The 20,051-nt window shown below is 44.4% G+C and overlaps 1 protein-coding gene across 3 annotated transcripts in view; it reads left to right on the forward strand.

Moving 5' to 3' along the window:
* The window catches only part of KIAA2012 (KIAA2012 ortholog), an 87,766-nt gene that overhangs the window by 11,072 nt on the left and 56,643 nt on the right, over positions 1 to 20,051 (forward strand). For all 3 annotated transcript variants that reach the window (XM_005306231.5, XM_008166865.4, XM_008166864.4), the window contains exons 3-8: positions 4,714 to 4,876; positions 6,053 to 6,208; positions 11,543 to 11,739; positions 14,012 to 14,237; positions 14,632 to 14,759; positions 16,491 to 16,659. In XM_005306231.5, coding sequence (XP_005306288.3) covers positions 4,714 to 4,876; positions 6,053 to 6,208; positions 11,543 to 11,739; positions 14,012 to 14,237; positions 14,632 to 14,759; positions 16,491 to 16,659 — 1,039 coding nt within the window. The remainder of the gene's footprint in view (positions 1 to 4,713; positions 4,877 to 6,052; positions 6,209 to 11,542; positions 11,740 to 14,011; positions 14,238 to 14,631; positions 14,760 to 16,490; positions 16,660 to 20,051) is intronic.

Consider the following 20,051-nt stretch of genomic DNA (forward strand, 5'->3'; position numbering starts at 1 on the left):
AACCCATTATGCTATCTTCAGCCATAACAACACTCTGCTATTGAAACAGAGTTATGAGCCATCCTAGTTGTAAAAATTGCTAATTTTTGTAACTACCCTTGAGACAGATTTAATTTTTTTCTGTTGTAAATTAAGGAGCCAGCCAGCATCTTGTGGTTAATGCTTTGCTCTATAATATGGGAGACATGGATAAAATCTTTCCTTCACCAAACCAGCAAGAGATAAGAACAGTGTGGAGGCCACATGTTTAGTCCCTTTGAGGAAGGGGGCACCTCATATCAGTCTGCCACAATCCTTCTGGACAACGTAGGAGTGGTGTTGAAGGAGACAGCACTGTTGGACTCCAAAGGGAGGTCCATCCTGCCCTCTTTATCCAGAAGGTAGGTCACCAAAAAAGTAGAGTTTGTGGGTGGTTAATAGTTGTCCTCAGAGCTCTAGGAGCACGTGGAGAATTCCTGTGCAAACTGAATCAGGCAGAGCAGGGACTTAAACCTGGATCTCCCACATCCCAGGTGAGTGCCCTCAAACATCACGTTACTGGCTATTCTGGGGTCTCCCAACTGACATGTTTTCACAAAAAGTTTTGGTTTTGATGAACTGGCATTTTCCAACAAAAAACATTTCATCAAGACATTCCCAACCAGCACTTACTATAACTAGGGCCCTACCAAATTCACAGCCATGAAAAATGGGTCAAGGACCGTGAAATCTGGTCTTTTGTGTGCTTTTACCCTATACTATACAGATTTCATGGGGGAGACCACCATTTCTCAAATTGGGGGTCCTGACCCAAAACGGAGTTGCCAGGGAGTCACAAGGTTATTTTAGGGGAGTTACAGTATTGCCACCCTCACTTCTGCACTGCCTTCAGAGCTGGGTGGCTGGAGAGTGGCAATACCATACCATGCCACCCTTACTTCTGCATTGCTACCTGCAGAGCTGGGCAACCAGAGAGTGGCAATACCATACCATGCCACCCTTACTTCTGCATTGCTGCCTGCAGAGCTGGGCGGCCAGAGAGTGGCAATACCATACCATGCCACCCTTACTTCTGCATTGCTACCTGCAGAGCTGGGCAACCAGAGAGTGGCAATACCATACCATGCCACCCTTACTTCTGCATTGCTGCCTGCAGAGCTGGGTGGCCAGAGAGTGGCAATACCATACCATGCCACCCTTACTTCTGCATTGCTGCCTGCAGAGCTGGGCAACCAGAGAGTGGCGGCTACTGCGCAGGCAGCAGCGCAGAAGTAAGGGTGGCAATACCATACCAGGCCATCCTTACTTCTGCGCTGCTGCTGGCGGCAGCTCTGCCTTCAGAGCTAGGCTCCTGGCCAGCAGCCACCACTCTCAGCAGCAGCACAGAAGTAAGAGTAGCAGTAGCACAACTTCCCCTACATAAACCTTGCAGCCCCCCAACACACACACACACACACACACACAACTCCTTGTTGGGTCAGGACCCCTACAATTACAACACTGTGAAATTTCAAAATGCTACAAGTGAGGTTCTAGCCTGCAGATGCATTTAGTTTATTTAGCCTGGAGGCAGAGCTGTGCAAGGGAGCAGTTTCCAAAGGGAGAGTTAGACTGTTTTTTCTCTCTCTTTAATCGGAAACTTTCCCTGTGTTCAGTAAAAGCTAAGGTTCACATTTTCAACAATTCATACACACAGGTGCCTCAGTTTCCACATGCCCAACACAGGACCTGACTTCAACTGGAGTTGTGGGTGAAAGTCGGACTCTAAGTGCATCAAGAAGGGCCTTCAATTTGAGACACTCAAAATTAGTGGATGCTTGAAAATTTAGGCTTAAATATGTTATTAAGCGAGGCAACTGGGCGCGGTGTAATTCTTCAATACAAAACAGGTCCTATTTGGAAAAAAAAACTCTTGGTAGAAGAAATTTACTGAAGCCAGAAATGCCTACACAAGTAGTCGATGAGAAAAGTGTAAACGGGGACCTAGGAGCAGAGTGATTACATACAGTAACTGGCTGTGGCACCAAAGAAAATGGACGAGTCTCAACATGCCTGCTGCTATTATATGAAGCACGGTGGCAATTTTCATTAACAGGGCACTCTGTACATGCTAATAGTTCAGATCAACAGAATCTAAGTCAACTAGAAACTGAGGCTAACTGGCAAATTTTGCTATAGCACTATTAGATGTCAATTCTTCTGAATTAGAACCCAACCCTGCCTCCCTGAAGCTAATGGGAATTTTAACATAGCCTTTAAATGGGAGCAGGATCAAGGTTCTAGTTGTCTCTCTCCTTTCTAGGCTCCTGTCACAGTTTTACAGTCTTCCAGATCTGACAGACTGGTTCCTTGCAATTTAGGATTGTCAAGAGACACAAAGCTCTAGGGAGCTCACATACAAACTTGTCATACCTCATCCCTCCAACACAAAAATAATATTCCACATCTATGGTGATGCTTTAGAGGAAGCTGAAGATTCCTGTATCCCATAGTTTGGGATAGTTACATTACATCTGCCACACCCGTGAATAGCAGCAGCATATTGTATTTTAATCCGTTCAATTATCACCCTATATCCTGAGCTCTTACACTGCAGTTATGGGCCCCTTAAGTCATTTCCCTCTCATGCTGCCCTTCACCTCTCATCCCCGCTCCCAACATTGCACTTGCCCTTTGTAGAGTTAGTATAATTTCCTGTATTTACTTTCCATTTCTTTCTTCCAATAGAAAAAAATGTTCTTATAAAACCCAAGTACTGTATCCTCCTGATGGCTTAACGGGAAAGATACGTTTCTGGGTATTTTTAATTTGCCCACCCTAGTGGCATCTGAATGGTAGATTTGTTAAAGCTTTAAAATAAGATTAGAAAACGGTGAGTTAGTTTACTTTAATGTAAATGATAAATCCATTAAATAATTATATTCTAAAATATATAAACATGAGTGGAATCCAGCTTTATTTAAGTCAATGGGAGTTTTGCCATTGACTTCAACAGGACCAGGATTTCATCCTTAATGTTACTGAGATGAATATGTACAGTAGAACCTCAGAGTTACAAACAGCTCAGGAATGGAAGTTGTTCATAACTCTGAAATGTTCGTAACTCTGAACAAGACGAAATGGTTGTCCTTTCAAAAGTTTGCAACTGAACACTGACTTAATACAGCTTTGAAACTTTACTATGCAGAAGAAAAATGCTACTTTCCCTTTTTTTTAGTAGTTTACATTTAACACACTACTGTACTGTAATTGCTTTCTTTCTTTCTTTTTGTTTTTGGCTCCGTCTCTGCTGCTACCCGATTGCGCACTTCTGCTTCCAAATGTGGTGTGTGATTGACTGGTCAGTTCATAACTCTGGTGTTCATAACTCTGAGGTTCTAGTGTATCTGTTATAGAACTGCTTTTCTCTCCCAAGTGTGTCACTGAGTTGCTCCTCTGTTTTGAGCACTTTCACTCCTGCTGGCTGTGATGTGCAGGATCCAAGTCTTTCTAGCTGAAGAAGAGTGACAGGTCTCCCTTTGGTGGAATGTCTCAATGCTACTTCTAACTAGCCAGAAAAGTTACGGTAGGGCAGTATGAAGAGCTCCTTCCCTGCCTAATCAGGGACTAAGTGTGATGCCCCCTAGGGATTCTGTAGGCCTGCAATTCATAGTATCATGCTTGCAAGGAACAAAAAGTTCTCAGAATCATTTCCAGGGCATGTGAAGCATCACTTTGCAGTGTGGTATAAAAACACCATAATACAATATCACGATCTTTGAAAGCAACTTCGCTACACTGAGCCATAGCACAAGGACACCAAGTCCCAGCATCACAGCATAAACTTTACAAACATTACGAGAGTGGAGTTTATCCCATCTGACTAGTCTAGATAGGTGCACAACCCAACAAAAAGAGAATTAAACCTGGGTTTCCCACATGGCAGCATATAGTGCAGCTTGGTCTCTGGTCTAGACCCATCAAGACTTTTAAACAATCAGTATCTAATTCTATTGAACAGTGTGGTCTCATTTAAATTTAAACTAAGTCTGCATTTCGGGACTTTAACAAAGGTATTTGTTTCAACCATTCTTACACTTTGATTTAACTAGATTTGATTGGAAAATACGGTAGTTCTTGAAGCCCAGTGAGTTGGTTGCATTAATGGTATTAATGAGAGCTCTGATAAAATTATAAAGCATCAGAAAGCTGACTAAACTTTTTCAAGCTTCAGCATCCTGTCAGGGTTTGGGTTTGGTTGGGAATTTCAGTTAAGGTCCAGATCAATTTTTATTTAATCCACTCTCATTTTCCACATGGGTAGAGAGATTTAAAAAAAAAAATCCATGGCCTGGTCCTGCTCTCGATAAAATCAGTTGGAGCATAGCCATGAACATCAAAAGTAGTAGGAGTAAGTCCCTGATGTCCAGAGTATAACATTTATTTTCTTGACAGATTATCTTTATCCTTCACTGGTATTTAATTTTAACTGAAGATCTGAATTGTTCCCTTGGGGTTTTTTTTTGGCAATTTCCAGACTCGCACTCCCAACCTGTTTGCTTTAAACTCACCATCATGTGATTTCCCCATCATAGTCTACTGTCTTGAGATGCCTGTTCTACTATGCCTGCAGGCAACTTGAGGGTTTTTTTCCCCTGAGTTATTGATTAGAATCTGTTAACGTCAACTCACCAGCTGCAGTGAGAAACAAAATTTAAAGCAACTGAAGTCTTGCCATGCATATTATTGCTGCAGAAGGATCAGAAAGGGACAGCTTGGCATCCACACCTCCATTTCCTGAAAAAGCCGGATAACCAGATTGACCGACAGATTCGCCCAGGCTATTCAGCCAAGAGGTACCTCTTCAGACTCTCTCAGACCTGGGATCCTAGCATTATATACAGGCTCCAGTGTGCAGGTCAGTAGAACCTAAAGTTATGCAAGGTTTGTGCAACTATTTCTAAGCTAACATTTGGGCGATTGTGTGTTACAAGTGGAATTAAAAGACCAAGCCCTTTCTTGATGATAAACAGAAGGAATAGACTTCAATTCTAGATGCCTAATCCAATTTCCTTTGAAATCAATGGAAAGACACATAGATTTCAACAAGATTTGCATTGGACCCCCTTGTTATGTTTACTTAATGTTTATGAAAGCTACAGTATTGAATACTAGAATCTGATATGCTCATAATTTAAATACAAGTGAGATGTAACATGGAAAAGATCCACGTTCTGTACTTACTGATGTGGAAGTTTCCCTTCTCAAACTCTCCAAATCTATCAAAACGGAGGTGGGCCCAAACTGCAAAATTTGTATCCTGAGTCAGACCTAAACTTCCCCCAAATTTGGGGGTGTTGGTTTAGTCCACTATAGCAACAGAGGATAATCACAAAGTTTGGATCTGGATTCAAATGTTACCGGACTTCAGGGGAGTTCAGCTCTGAGGTTTTGGTTTGGGCCAATCTCTAACTTTCAGCATCTTCCACAGATGAAGCTTTATTCATGGTCCATATGTATTTTTAATTCTTCAGTCTGTACATAATTGAATAACCTGCAAACTACAGGTAATATATGGCGTAGTTTACAATCTGAGCCAATATACTGTACTAGACACATTCCTGTCAATATCAGAACTGGTTGAATTTTTTTTTTTTGAAAAATGAATATTCATGAAAATGTTCAATTTTGTTAAATAAGGCCATGTTTTTATTTCCATTTTTCAAACTTTATTTTTCAACATTATTGGAAATTAAAAAAATTATCTTTTCCAGTTTTTATTTTATTGGGTTTTTCCCCCCCTTTCCTTTCTCCCTCCCCCTTTTCAGTGAGAGAACAAAAAGAAAATGAGAATGGGGGGCGGGGGGAAGGGAAAGCCAAATTGAAAACAGAAAAAATTAGAAGTTTCACAACCAAAATTGTTGAATAGACAGAAACTCATCCTTTTCAAAACCCATGGAAGAAAAATGGCTTCAAGATTTTTCAGTATTTCCCCTTCCCTCCATTTTTCAGTTAGGTCTAGCCAATACATGTAACATTCTCTCCTGTCTTATCTCAAGTAACATATCTTTGCTTTGCAATATATGCTTTCCAGGATATATCAGGGACCCTTTATTGCTTCAGGAGATTTCCCTAAACACACCAAATCACAGAATAGGACAACAGGACCTGTCAGCTGTACCCAAAAAATATCACCTCCTGCCTGTGTTCCCATCTTTCTGGGCTGAGCTAAGCCAACACCTCCATCCAGGTATAATAGCAGGTATTATTTTTTAATAGAAAAAAATCCACCCTGGGTAAGATTTAATATTTGATTCAGTGTTTATGCCTGTGGGCAGATCATGTGCATAATAAAGTCTTCTTTGAAGGAATGTATTATTACTAAGTTATCATCTTACGAGATAGCTCTCAATAAGGAAACATTTCATAGAAAAGGTGTACTTCAAAAATTAGTAAGGGAATGTTTGGGATTAGAACAAAACCTATTGAACCCTTCAGTGAGCTCTCCAGATAAGATAAAAGAGTGAGTAAGCAGTACAGCTAAGGGCAAGGAACGAGGATCTACACATATACAATCCTCTGTTAAAGTTAAAGGAGTTGTGCACTTATAGTTTACATCCTTAGGTTTCTACTTCATGCCATTATTCCTGCACCACAGCCACAAACTGCAAACACAAGAACCCAGCATTTCTCTACTTAGCATGTCCTTCATTTTACAGTAGGTGTAGAAAAGCGCCATGATAGTGCTCTTTCTTCCATAACACTGCCTCCAAGGTTATCTGTGATGCTGCTGGCACCACTCAGACATGACCAATGCCTCCAAAACTCATTTAGGTCTGATCCCAAGAGGCGCTATAGTGCCCTCAACTCCCATCGCAGGCAATGGGGGCTGAGAACCTCAGCACGTCACTGGAACATTTCAAGGGTAACCCTGTACTCTGCCTGCTCATGCATTGGCCCAGCCATTCCCTGGTTTGTGCACAATGGTCTCCCTCAGCTCTGGAGCCAGGACTGACAATTCCATAAATGTAAACATCTTTTTGTAATAAGTGGATTTTTGAAGTGAATGTAGTGCTTCAAAAGGGTGCACGCACCAAGAGCGGAGTGCTGCCTTTATCCACAGGAACAGCGTGAACAGCAGCAGAGCAAGCTTCGCCACAAACCTGTCAGGTACATTTGGTTGTGTGAATACTTGTCCACTGGAAACTGGACTACCAAGTCATTTTACATAGGTGACTGAACAGCCCTCAGACGGTAAGGACTCATTACTGAACGGTCTGGATTCAAACCCAGTGACCTAGGTGAAGAGCTCTGCATCCCATTACCAGCCTTCCCAGCTCTCCTTTAGCCCATTTAATGGATTCATTGCTGCTACTCCAGGACACAGGTTCATACCTATATTTCCAAGTGGTGTCAATAGCCAAAAGCATCTTTTCTCATGCACACCTGGGAAGGCAGCTGTGACCATTGCTCTCTGATGTGGACCTTGCCTCAGTCACCTGCTGCCTTCGCATTACAGGTCTGTCTCATCTTACGCTGGGGTTAAGTTCTGCAGTCAGTGCATAAAGCGAAAATCGCATATAGTCAAAATTACATTGCGTGTAATGGCGGGCGGAATCGCCCGCATGACAGACAGGGCCGGCTCTGGCTTTTTTGCCGCCCCAAGCCAAAAAAAAAAGGGGTAGCCGGAGCGGCGAAGCAACAACAATAACAAAAAAACAAAACAAACAAACAAACAAAAAACAGGGTGCAGAGCGGCCGGAGCAGGGAACAAAAGAAACAAAAACAAAAAAAAACCCAGGGTGCAAACTTTCGGTGCCACTTACTTGGCAGCTCGCGGCTGCCTCCCCCGGCCACACTGGCGAGCCTCTGGGCGGGCAGCGGCTGCACTCTGGCTAGCATGTCCTGCGCTGCAGACATGCCCCGGGCAGCGGAGTGCACGCCCCGGCTAGTGGGGGGGAGAAAGAGAAGGGGGGCGACCAGGGCTTCCTTCAGCCGGGGTGCTCGCCACTCGGGCCCTCCCGCTGTGCCGCCTGCTGGGAGGGCTCTGCGCCACTCCCGCCTGCAGGTGAATTGAAAGTCAGTGGTCGGCGGGGAGGGAAGGACGTGGGCTGCTGGGCTTGCTGCAGACCTGGCACCGGCTGGGGCAGACGGAGCATGCAGCCCGCTCCCAGCAGGGCACAGCCGCTCCCCTCCTCCGCGCCGCCGCCCCCTCCAGTGGTGCACTGAAAGTCATCATCGAAACAAACAAAAAACCAGGCAGGTACAGAATTTAAATAGTTATTTTTCTCTCTTTTTTTTGTTTTTGCCGGCCGCGTAAAGCTGAATTCGTGCATGTTAAATCCGCGTAAGATGCGACAGACCTCTAATCCCATCTGGAGGTCACAATGGGTGTGTTTACACTGTAGCTGGGAGTAACCCTCCCAGCCCAGGTAGACAGATTCACACTAGCAGGGCTTGAGGTAGCACACTAAAAATGGAGACATGGCTGCACCAGTGGAGGCTCAGGGCTAGGCACCCGAGCTAGATCCAGGAGGTTGAACAGGTCTGAGCTCGGATGGCTAGCCCAAGCCTCTGCTGGTGCAGAAACACCCACACAGCTATTTGGAGTGTGCTAGCTCGAGCCCTGCTAGCGCAACTCTGTCTGCCCACGCTGGGAGGCATGCTCCCTGCTGCAGTGTAGACATACCTACTGTCCTCTATATGGGGCTATCCATGAAGATCACTCAAGAACCACACAGCTGGTTCCAAATGCAGCTAGCTGCCTGCCTGCTTGGGGATGTTAGCTGAAATGAGCACATCATACCAAGAGCCACGCCCTGGCCTCTGCTCCAGGAATACAAAACATCTACATAGCTGCTGGTCCTGTACCATCTCTCTACCTAGTCCCCAGCACAGGAGGTATGAATGGGGCATCGATATACCTTGGTGATTCCTGACGGCCAGAGTGAACCCTTGGGGCGGTGGGCAGCTGGGCACAGGTTTGATACATCCCAGGATCTAGGCCCAGTTCTCCAATGACTGCACTGATTGCCTATGTGTTTCCACTACACAAATAGATCAGTGTCAGAAGCCCCTATAGATCAGTCAAAATCCCCCTCAAAAAAGCCACACAAGAGGTGTCTGGGAGAGAGTGGGAATTGTCACAGGTCCCCGTGCTGAGTTACCCTCTAATTGTTTCCTGGGGGTAGGCAGGAGTTTGTCTAGCCTCCCCAACTGGGGGATCTGCTGCAGGCCCTGTGGTTTCACTTTGCTTCTCAATCCCCTGCTGCTTTCTCTACACAACTCTAGGCTTAGACAGTTACTGCTCCTGGAGCCTCCCTTTAAAGAGGTGAGGCTTCCGCTACATGGAAGAAGTTCCCCTCAGAAAAGTTATACTGTACAGCCTCAGGCTGCATGAACTCTGAGTGGATTCCCCTTGGGGTTGGAGGAAGGAGGGAAATGGCGTGTACCTTTCCCTTTCTGATACAAGGATGCTGGAGCCCATGAAGCCTGCTACATGGAAAGGGTGGGATGGTACCATTTAGTAACCCAGCTCCCTTCCCTTCCATGCAATAAAAGCATATGTGGATCCTTCTAGGCCAGCCCAGCCCACAGTTTGAGCCCTGGCTATCAGAGAGATCTCCGTATTCCTTATACACCAGCAGGAAAAGCAGAGACCACGAGATGTACTCTAACTAACAGTCATTAGATTTGGACATCTAAGAAAGATTGTTCCTCAGCAGAGGAACCCCTGATCCAACAAAGCCAGAATAATCATTTCAGGGCATGGTGTCAGTCTCTCATCTCCTCTCAAGCTTTTGCTTGCAGGGTGGTGACATACAGGGCCGGCTCCAGGCAGCAGCAAAGGAAGTAGGTGCCTGGGGTGGCCAATAGAAAGGGGTGGCACGACCATTTGTTATTGGGGCGTCACGTCCAGGTCTTTGGCGGCAATTCGGCGGCAGGTCCTTCACTCCCTGTCTTCCTCTTCAGCGGCACTTCGGTGGCAGCTCAATCGGGTTTTTCCTTTTTTTCTTTTCTTTTTTTTTTCTTTGCCGCTTGGGGCGGCAAAAAAGCTGGAGCCGGCCCTGTATACACAGTTTGTTCTGTGCGAAGTAATAATAAATAAACCACCCACCCTTTATATTGCACCAGTTCCGTTGCTTTCTGTCTGTTGACTGGTCAGTGCATTGTTTCAGTAATTTTGAATTTGCCCCCAAGGATTATGTGAAGGAAGCATTATGAATCTAAAACAAATTAAATGTACTTCCAGTGCAGCCAGACTGCTTCAAGGAGCTACATGAGCAAATCCAAATCAGTGTGTACCTCGTCTGTTGGGCCCACGGAAAGCTATTACAATGGGCCAACAGTTATGGAGCAACCAAGACTACTCTGCTCTTTCTCCCCTGCGAGGCAGCAGGTGGCCACCGGAGGGTGTGGGAAGGAGGGAAGGGCTGCTAAGCACATAGAGAGGCTAGGAATAGGAAAGGGTCCCAGTGTTCCTGGCCACACCGCAGCTGCAGGGCAAGATGTGAGAAGAAGTGAACCCCCAACTCCTCCACAGCAACAGACATGACTCAAACACGTCAGTTTAAAAATTGCAGGTAGCAGCTCAGGGGACACGTTTTCAATTCATAATAAAAGGCACAGTTTTTTTCTTAACGCATTCATCCTCGGAAACCACAAGTGGCCTCAGGGCACAGGTTGGCTGTGACTGCTCTAAAACATTACTGAAAGATTTGTTCACTTTGCAGAAGACATGTGTTGATGCAAACCCTTTGCTAATAAGAAAATTCCCACAGAATAAATGTACTGAACAGACCATAATGCTGCTGAAAAATTTGTTGCAAGCCAAGGCCTTGCTGACCACAGAGCAGGCTTGGAGCATACAGCTGTCAAAGTAGTAGTGGAAACCCAATATAAAATATAGTACAAGGAAAATCCCCTGTACAATGAACCTCTCCCACATCTGCCTGAGGCTTGAAAGTTAATTTCCATAGTAATTTCCTTTTCAACTTGATGTTGCTTTGCTCTTGGTTCAATGAATACCTCCCCTGTTTAGTACCGTCCCTGCTAGGATACAGGATGTGAATTATTAATGCAGGTTGCATTCAAGTTACGTTTCAATCCTTTCTTCAGGATGCATAGTTTTAATTTCCAAAGCACTGGGAAACACCCTAAAGAAATCCAATCATTGAAGTGAACCCCCACTTTCTTGAATATAGTATCAATTCTGAGACACATTGTGATTCACCTGTTCCCAGGTACATGGGAGAGCATGCAAGGAGCTTTCTCCCCTTTTCATGCCCTGTAGAAGGGCCGCTCACAATTGCGGTCCCTGAGCTCAGGTGGCCGTGGCGCTACCCTCCTCCATATCAGCCCATTCCTAAAGGATGGTTCAACCTGCATTAATCACATGTCCCCAGGCCATTCAGGAAAGGAGCATGTCCCTGTGGCACAACCTGGCCCGGCTCTCCTGCTGGGGTGGTACAGCTCCCAACGGGGATCAGTGGCTAAATGCCACAATTTGGCCCTAAATAACTAGAACCTCTCTGAAGTGTAATAGTTCACTTTGTGATCCAGTCCTGACACACCTGTCTTGCAGGCCAAAGTTACTCAGCTCAGAAGGAGGCCGAGAACAGAGAATACCGGGTGGAAGGAGATGAAGTAGAAACACGTGGCCAGAGAAGAGCTCGAGTACCTGTTCGGGTTTCAGTGAGAAGATTGAGTCTAGAACTCAGACCTCCACCTGCAAAGGAGGCCACCTGGAGTCAGAATGCAGCATGCACAAAGGTCCCACAGGTACCACTTCTTCATTATCAAAGATGATCTCGGTCTTCATACAGATCAGAATCCCCTCAGTTCCCCTTGATGCTGTACTACCAGGGTGGTTATTCTTACAGCAAAGTTTTGCTAGTATGAGCTCTGGCTTCAACATGCAGCAGATACTAGTTGCACATGATAGCTGGACATACACAAATCTTTAACCGTCCCAAGACCCCACCTCCTCCTGAGACCCTCCCTTCCCCCATCTCCCACAGTGCTGATGTGTTTTTTTGTTTCTCTCTCCCCTCCGGTTGTTGTTGTTTAATAAAAGAATTGTTTTGGTTTGAAAGCAATCTTTATTCCATTAATCGAAAGCAAAGAGAGCCCTACAAAGCAACAGGCAATTTTCTTAAACCTTCACAGTGCATCATCTGCACCAATCACAATCACCTCCTAGAATTACAAGCTCTGCGCTCCTGAGAATAGCAACAAATATTAGTGGCTTTCAGCTTCAAATTGCTGCAGTTAGGGAAGCCCATTTGTGCAAAGCCATCCACAATGTCACGCACGTTGCCCAGAGTCACAGTCTTTCGGAGCAGGATGTGATTAATGGCCCTGCACACTTCCATCAACATGAGTCCAACGGTTGACTTTCCCACTCCGAACTGGTTAGCGACCGATCGGTAGAAGTCTGGAGTAGCAGCTTCCACAGTGCAATCACCACGTGCTTCTCCAATGACAGGGCAGATCTCATTCTCATGTCCTTGCGCCGCAGGGCTGGGGCGCGCTCATTAAACAGTCCCATGAATGTGGCTTTCCTCATCCGAAAGTTCTGCAGCCACTGCTCGTCATCCCAGACGTGCATGACAATGTGATCCCACGACTCAGTGCTTGTTTCCCGAGCCCAAAAGTGGCGTTCCACTGTGGTCAGCACCTCAGTGAATGCCACAAGCAATCTCGTGTCGTAGCTACTACGCGTGGTGAGATCAATGTTGAACTCCTCTTGCCTTTGTAGTTTAAGGAATAACTCCACTGCCACTCATGATGTGTTGGTCAGAGCAAGCAGCACATTGGTCAACAGTGCGGGATCCATTCCTGTAAACTGAAGAGGCAGAGCACGCAGTACACAAACCATTGAAAGATGGCACCAAATGCGGACGGAAGCACAGGGATTGCTGGGATGCAAAGCAATGCATCACGGGGCATTGGGACAGGACCCAGGATGCCCCGTGACCCCCTCCGTCTTCCCATAACTCTTAGCGGCAGAAGAGGAAGAGATGCTCTGTGGGATAACTGCCCAGAGTGCACCGCTCCGAATACCACTGCAAGTGCCACAAGTGTGAACACGCTATTGTGCAGGCAGCTGACAGCGTGAACACACAACAGCGGTTTCCCTTCAGTGCTCTCTGAGTGGCGCTGTAACTGTCGGCGTTGTAACTCTGCCAGTGTAGACATACCCTTACTCTTCTATAACGCTTTTCTTCAGTAGATCTCAAAGGAGGGCAGTATAATTAGCCCCAAAGCATGCCTTGGCAGCACTGACTGAGTATACTGAACTGACGTAAAGAACAGAAGTGAAGCTGTTATACTCTTAGCATTCGTCTCTTCCTCAACACTGTATCTTTTTCAACATCTGATTTAAGAATTGCTGAATAGACAATAAAAGATAAAATTTACGTACAAAACAGGAGCTACTATGCAAATGGTCATAAATTAGTACATATTCAGAGAGACAGCAGAAGAGTAATACCCAGCATCAGATACCCGTTAGAAGTTCTCAATCTTTTGGGGCCCCAGTCTTGCACCACTGAGATCAGTGGGAGTTTTGCCATTGATTTCAATGCAAGCAAGCATAGTCCCTTGGACTATATGGTATATATAAAAAAACATATACAAATAATATATGTAACAAAAAAGAAGTGGTTGTATATTTAAACAGTTGATACCCCACATAGAATGAAACCTGTGACAACTGAGAAGAGAAATACTTAGCATTATAAGTCAGGCTGAAATGGTATTCATGAATGTGGGCTTGTAAAAAATAGATGGTTGAAAATTTTCGGTTGAAAAAATAGTTTAATGGAAAATTGGTTTTTTACTAAAATTCTGTGATTTCCAAAGAAAGTGTTGAGTTTTTGCATTAAAACTGAAGACATTTTTAAGTTTTCTGATAAAACTTTAAAATTTTCTGTGGAAAACTGACAAAAATGATTCCTCCCCAACCCCCATTTTCATTGAAGTTAGCTGCAGGGGAAAACCATTTTCTATCCAGCTCTATTGTAAAGCCAGTCATTCTGCCATCTCCTAGGGCACAGAGGTGGAAGATCACCAAGATGTGGAGCATGCAATGGAGGGCCAATGGCATGGGGAAAAGTCACACCAGACAGAGAGTCAAGAGCACCGTGAAAAGCTGAACCAAACTGTCAAGAGCTCTGTTGGGAATGCCACTATTGATACTTCTCAGCTTTTGAGTGAGAGATCCTACATGACTTTCTACGGAGGCTATTTCCCTGGAAGAAAAAAGCCCTACAGTGGTAAGAAATACACCTCCTTAGCTTTATTTCTTGTCATAGTTGTGTTTGTAATGAATTTACTGGACTTCTGAAGAATGAGGAGAGTCCAGTAAATTTTATGTGTACTGTTATAACAGTCACCTCTGGATTATGAGCACAGCAAGAATCTCTAAGGTTGTATTTTAATTAATGACAGTGGTCATGTGTTGCAGTGCTCATTGGGAAGAGGGCAAAGAGTTGTATGAGGAAACTTTCCTTATCCTTATTACCATGGGTGCAGGGACTGGTAAATTTATTCCTCCTCCTGTCCTTGACAGGTTCAATGATAGAGTAAATACTGACCCTTATCTGATGCCATTAATACATATTAAAATTTCATCCCCTTTTCATCTCGTCTCCATTTCCCCCCCCTCAGTTAAACAAGGACATCTGAATAACCAGGATGGCAAAGAAGAAGGGCACCTGATTGAAACAGGTTTTTTTCCTCCTATTCAGTCTGCCATGGACTCAGAGCAAGGTGTGGTCAGGGTGGAACACAGAAAGGTCAGATTTTTAAAAACAAATATGCAGTTGTTGGGAATAACGTATGAAGTGGTCTCCTTTCAAGGCTCATAACATGAATATAGGCAATTTTGTGCACAGACAAATTGCCCTATTGGATCAGACCAGTGACCCATCTAATCCAGTATCCTGTGTCCTACAGTGCCAGGACGAGATGCTTTAGAGGAAGGTGCAATTAACTCAGTAGTGGATAGTTATTGGGCAGCCTGCCCCTATGGAAAGTTCCTTGTTGAACACCAATAGTTAGAGGTTGGCTTATGGGTTTCTATCCCCTCCAAAACACATTTATTTTTAAATATTTCTCTGTTGAAGTGTCTGCCCCTTTCTGTAATTGTGAAAATGGAGTTTTATCCATTTCAGTAGATGCAAAATAGTGAAAGTGAAGCTATAAAGGGAAACAAAGTGCTACTGCCCTCTTTGAACTGGAGAATGCAAGAGAATGCTGGAGACGCTGATACATGAATGTTCTCGAGGTCAGTCCTGAGGCTACTCTATACCACAGGAATAAGGGCACTTGAAGTGTGAAAGTAGCAGGTGATGCAACAAAAGACACTGAAATACTTACGGCCACATCAGCACTACAAAGACAAGCATGGTTGTTCCTTGGCATGGTTACAACATTGTAACAGATTATATGTCATGGGTTATAGTTCTTGTTACCACATGATCAGGTACCATCCACAATACACATTTTAATCATGTTGTAACTGCATCAGGGGACCACAACATGGCAACCAGGCCTCATGATACAACTATATTTATAGGGTAGTCAGGTTCAAAATGGAGCAAGAGAGTGTCCAACAGGTAAAGAGCTGCGAGTCTGAAGGCCAAATGCTGGTACCCACCACAAAGCCTCAATAAATAGGACTGTGCTTGGAGAGACTGAATGCTTCTGTGCGGGTGCATGAACACATGCATGTGCCCCTCTGCAGGGAGGGTCTGGGGTATCCAAGCATGCTGGTTCTTCAGATGCCGCAGTTGCTTGACACTTAAAAAACCAAAACATGGAGGCAAATCTTTCTTCCCTTAACCATGCCTGATTTCATAGCCTCATTTTTATGAGTATATGTCTACACTTAAAACATGACAGTTGCAGCTGCGCCACTGCAGTGTTTTAGTGCAGATGATTACTACAGGGATGGGGGGGTTTGTAGGTAATCCACCTCCCCGAGAGGTGATAGCTAGGTCGATGGAAGAATTATTCTGTTGACCTAGCTCTATTTGCACTGGGGGTTAGATCAGTTTAACTTCATATCTGTGGATTTTTTACATAGCTATGCCAGTGTAACTTTTCACTGTAGACCAGCCCTAAGTTAAAATCTGATCCAACTCCCATTGGAGTCCAGAGAAAGATTCCTATTAACTGCACTGTGTACGTGTATGTATGTTTTAGAAAAACAAAGACTTTAAACAATTCAGAACCATCAAGTTAAGCATCCTAGGCCTAATCCAGCTTCTTCTTCCACTGTGTTCTGGAGAAGTCCAAGGCTTTGATGCGGTGGCCAGGACTGGGACAGAATTGGGGAGGGTCAAACATCCCATGTTCCACAGAAGATGCCCAGCGGAGATGGGGAATGAAAGAGTGAAACCAGCCTGGCTTTGTTGTGCTAGTAGGTTGTGCTTTAGCAAGCCTATAGAGTGAGGAATAAAAATATAAGTCAAAAGTAATGGGAGTATTTGGGGTTTCTGACACTTTTGATTTATATCTTGCAGCAGGCGCCAGAGACTTTGAAGTTTCCTTCAATCTCAGAAGAATCACCCAGAGCCCAAGTGCTCCACAAGAAACAATTTAGATCCAGTGATCCCCCAAAGGAGCTTCTGATCCTGCCTTTGCTTATTCAGTTGCAAACCCAGCCCGAGACCAAAGCAAAGAATCAAACAGGTACCATCAGCTGTAGACAAAAGATTCTCTGATCTATCTAAATTCAAGGTATTTGTAAGTTACACAATGATTAGATTGGGACTGCAGAAAAAGGGAACTCTCCCATCCTGGACTGCATCGTTTCAGTGTTAGCTCTTGTGTTCTTGAAGATATTCAGAGCAGGTTTATTTTGGATTCCACATGGTTTATATCCCAAAGATGAGTTTGCGCCTCAATACAGTGTAAAAGCAGCAGAGTTTCTGCTAATATTGGGCAAACTTCAGGAGATTCAGATCAGATCGAACACCCTCAAACTCAAATTGTTTTTCCAAAGTTTATCTGAATAAGCCAACATTTTTGGCATGAAAAAGGTGGGCTGGAGATTGACTGGTATTTCAATATCAGTCGAGGACAAGGAACATTGGCTATGAAATAAAGACAGTTCATTAAATTGAGGCACAGGGAGGAATTGGCTGGGGGCCGAGGAGCTGCACCTGATTTGTCTTAGATGGAGCAGATTGCAGCCTCCTTTATCTTGAACACAGAGGTGTGCTTCACATAGACTGCAGGTCCTAACATGCAATGCACCATCTAGATTTGAGTGGCCTGCTTATCAGATCAAGACAGAGCCCTGCATGCTGGGACCTGTAGTCTCTGAAGGCTACATCTTCTTATTATAGATGAAGCTGGCCACAGGATGCATTGCAGAACTTCACAGATCACATATGGCCCTTTCATGGTTTGTCTGCAGCGTGACATACTGCCTGTGGGGGAAATCAAATTTGGAACCTGCACTGTCCAAGCAACAAGGGCTGAGAATGCTAAAGACAGAGAACGCTCTAATCTTAGTGAGTAGAGAAAGAAATTGCCTCAGATAAATACTGACACTCCCTTGAAAGATGCAAAGAGCAGTGCCGCTGGGTCCCAGAAATAACTGAGTCCACCATTTTCCACTGGAAAGAGTCACCACAGTGCAGAGAGAGAGAGAGAGAGAGAGAGAGGAATGGGTAAAGCAGTGGCTCTCAAACTTTTTTACTGGTGACCCCTTCGACATAAGTCTTTGAGTGCAATCCCCCTTATGAATTAAAAACACTTTTTAATATATTTAACACCATTATAAACGCTGGACGCAAAGCGGGGTTTGGGGTGGAGGTTGACAGCTCACGACCCCACATATTATAACCTCGCGACCCCCTGAGGGGTCCCGACCCACGGTTTGAGAATCCTTGGGGTAAAGTGAGGAAAGAGGACACATGGTTTGATTTGATTTCTCCCTTCCAGAAAATAAAACAAGGGGCATGTAAGATCCTAAGCCTGACATCATGTTCCGTAACAGTCTTCAACTGGCAATGTCCTAGTTAAAGGAACTCCTGCAACTGTTACTCACATACTAAATAGCCCCTCTGATTTCAGTGGGACTGTTGCAGGAGTAAGATTTGAGGACTGGTCCCTTAAAGAATTAATCTAAATATTAAATGCTCAGGATTACATTCCACCTTGTATTTAGCTGTGACACTGAGTTAGTTTCCCAGACCTGCAGAAGAGCTCCGTGTAAGCTCGAAAGCTCGTCTCCCTCACCAACGGAAGTTGGTCCAATAAAAGATACTACTTCACCCACATTGTCTCTCTAATGTCCTGGGACTGACACAGCTACAGCAACACTGCAAACAGGACGACATTGTCAGAACCTTTGGAAAACCCTGCTTCAGATGACAAGTATTTTTTAAAAATATCAAAGAATTATAAAAATGTATGAAAAAGGTTTGTCTGAAGTTGCTAATGCACTATAGCTGTTTCTGTGTTTATTTGCATTATAAATGGAAAGGAAGTTCAACAACTTTTCCATTTGTCATGTATTTGACAAGGAAGCAGCTTTGAGCAGTGATCTTCTCTCACCAAGGTGACTCTTGAACCACTGCTGTCAGACTGGGCAGAATCAACAGACTCTGCAAATCCAGAACAAAGGGACAAGGGCAACACCACTTTCTGTACAGTATTATCAACCCACACTGATGTGCTACATGGACGGATATATTTCAACATGTCCAGAAACTAGAAACTGGGTGATGATATGGATGGGGTGGGAGGGATGCGGATATTCCGTCAGAGGCCCCTGCTTTCTGTAAGCAAGTAATCTGAAGACTTTCACATAGAACTATGTTACCACTTATAACAGTAGTTATGCCTCTTTCCCAATTTTCTCCTTCTTTGGACACCTTTTCCCATTCTACCTCATTCTCTTCTTTCCCTCCCCTTTTCCCACTGTTCCCTTCTCCCTCTACATTAGTGTTCTCTTCTTTCCCCCCACATTTCCCCTCCCTTCATCCTCTACCCACCTCTTTCTCTCCCATTTTTCATAGCGCTACTTCCATAGATTTTAGGGCCAGAAGGGATGCTATGACCATCTAGTCTGACTCCTGCATAACACAAGCCATAGGATTTTGGTATCTCCCCACAGCTCCTCTTCCCCTGCCCTTTTCAGCATCATCCAGCCGTCACCCAGGGAGCACATATTTGCTCAAGCTGACTCAGCACTCTAAGAAGCAGCAACTCCTTTCTGTCTGGCTACTGATTGTATTCCCTCCACACAGAAGGAACTTTGCTACAGCTCAACATGAACTAGGGGGGGAAATGGTCCAGATGCTCCTGCTCTTCTCAATATTTGCAAATGTTAAATAAAATGGGAAACCCAATAATCACGGTAACAAAATTGTTATAGTACTACATATAAAAATATTGCTACTGCAGTCAACAGATCTTCATGAAAAACCACCTGGGTAAAACTAAAGTGTATCCCAGAACAACTGCAGGAATGATTAGAGGTACATTATTTTATTCAAAAAAGCAGCATGCCAGTAACCATTTAGGGCCAAGTTCTGCCCTTAGATATATGCATGTAACTCCCAATGAAGTCACTGGTAGTTGCATAATTATACCAGTATCTGACTGTAGAACAGAATGTAACATCAGTCCCACAAATCTAGAGTCTGGCTTCAGTGAGATACTCAGAACTGTGCACTAAACAGAGGTTGTTCAAAAAAGTTAAGAGAACCCGTGTGTAGAACCCCGATATTGAATTATAGGAGAATATTTGCATCATGGAGGTGGATTCCATGTTTCTTCAAGGCCAGGTGTTGAACGAAGAAGCTGTTAAGCTCAATTATCAAATGTACTCGGGTTAGGAACACTAATCTGGTTCGCCCACCACGTAGTTTGATTTCTCCCATTCCAGGATTGCACCACTCTTTCTGGCTGAGACAGCAAGTTATGTTAGTCAGTTCGTCAATTTCTTGACATGAATAAGAGTTTAAAGATGCTGCTTGCGGCTGCTGTGTGTCCTGATTTCACCAAGTCTGATTTCACAATACAAGACAAACAACAGGAAAACACACAGAGGTTCAGAAACTTCTTTT

This window comes from Chrysemys picta, chromosome 11 (assembly GCF_011386835.1).
Source record: "Chrysemys picta bellii isolate R12L10 chromosome 11, ASM1138683v2, whole genome shotgun sequence".
In the NCBI taxonomy this organism is placed as follows: domain Eukaryota; kingdom Metazoa; phylum Chordata; order Testudines; family Emydidae; genus Chrysemys; species Chrysemys picta.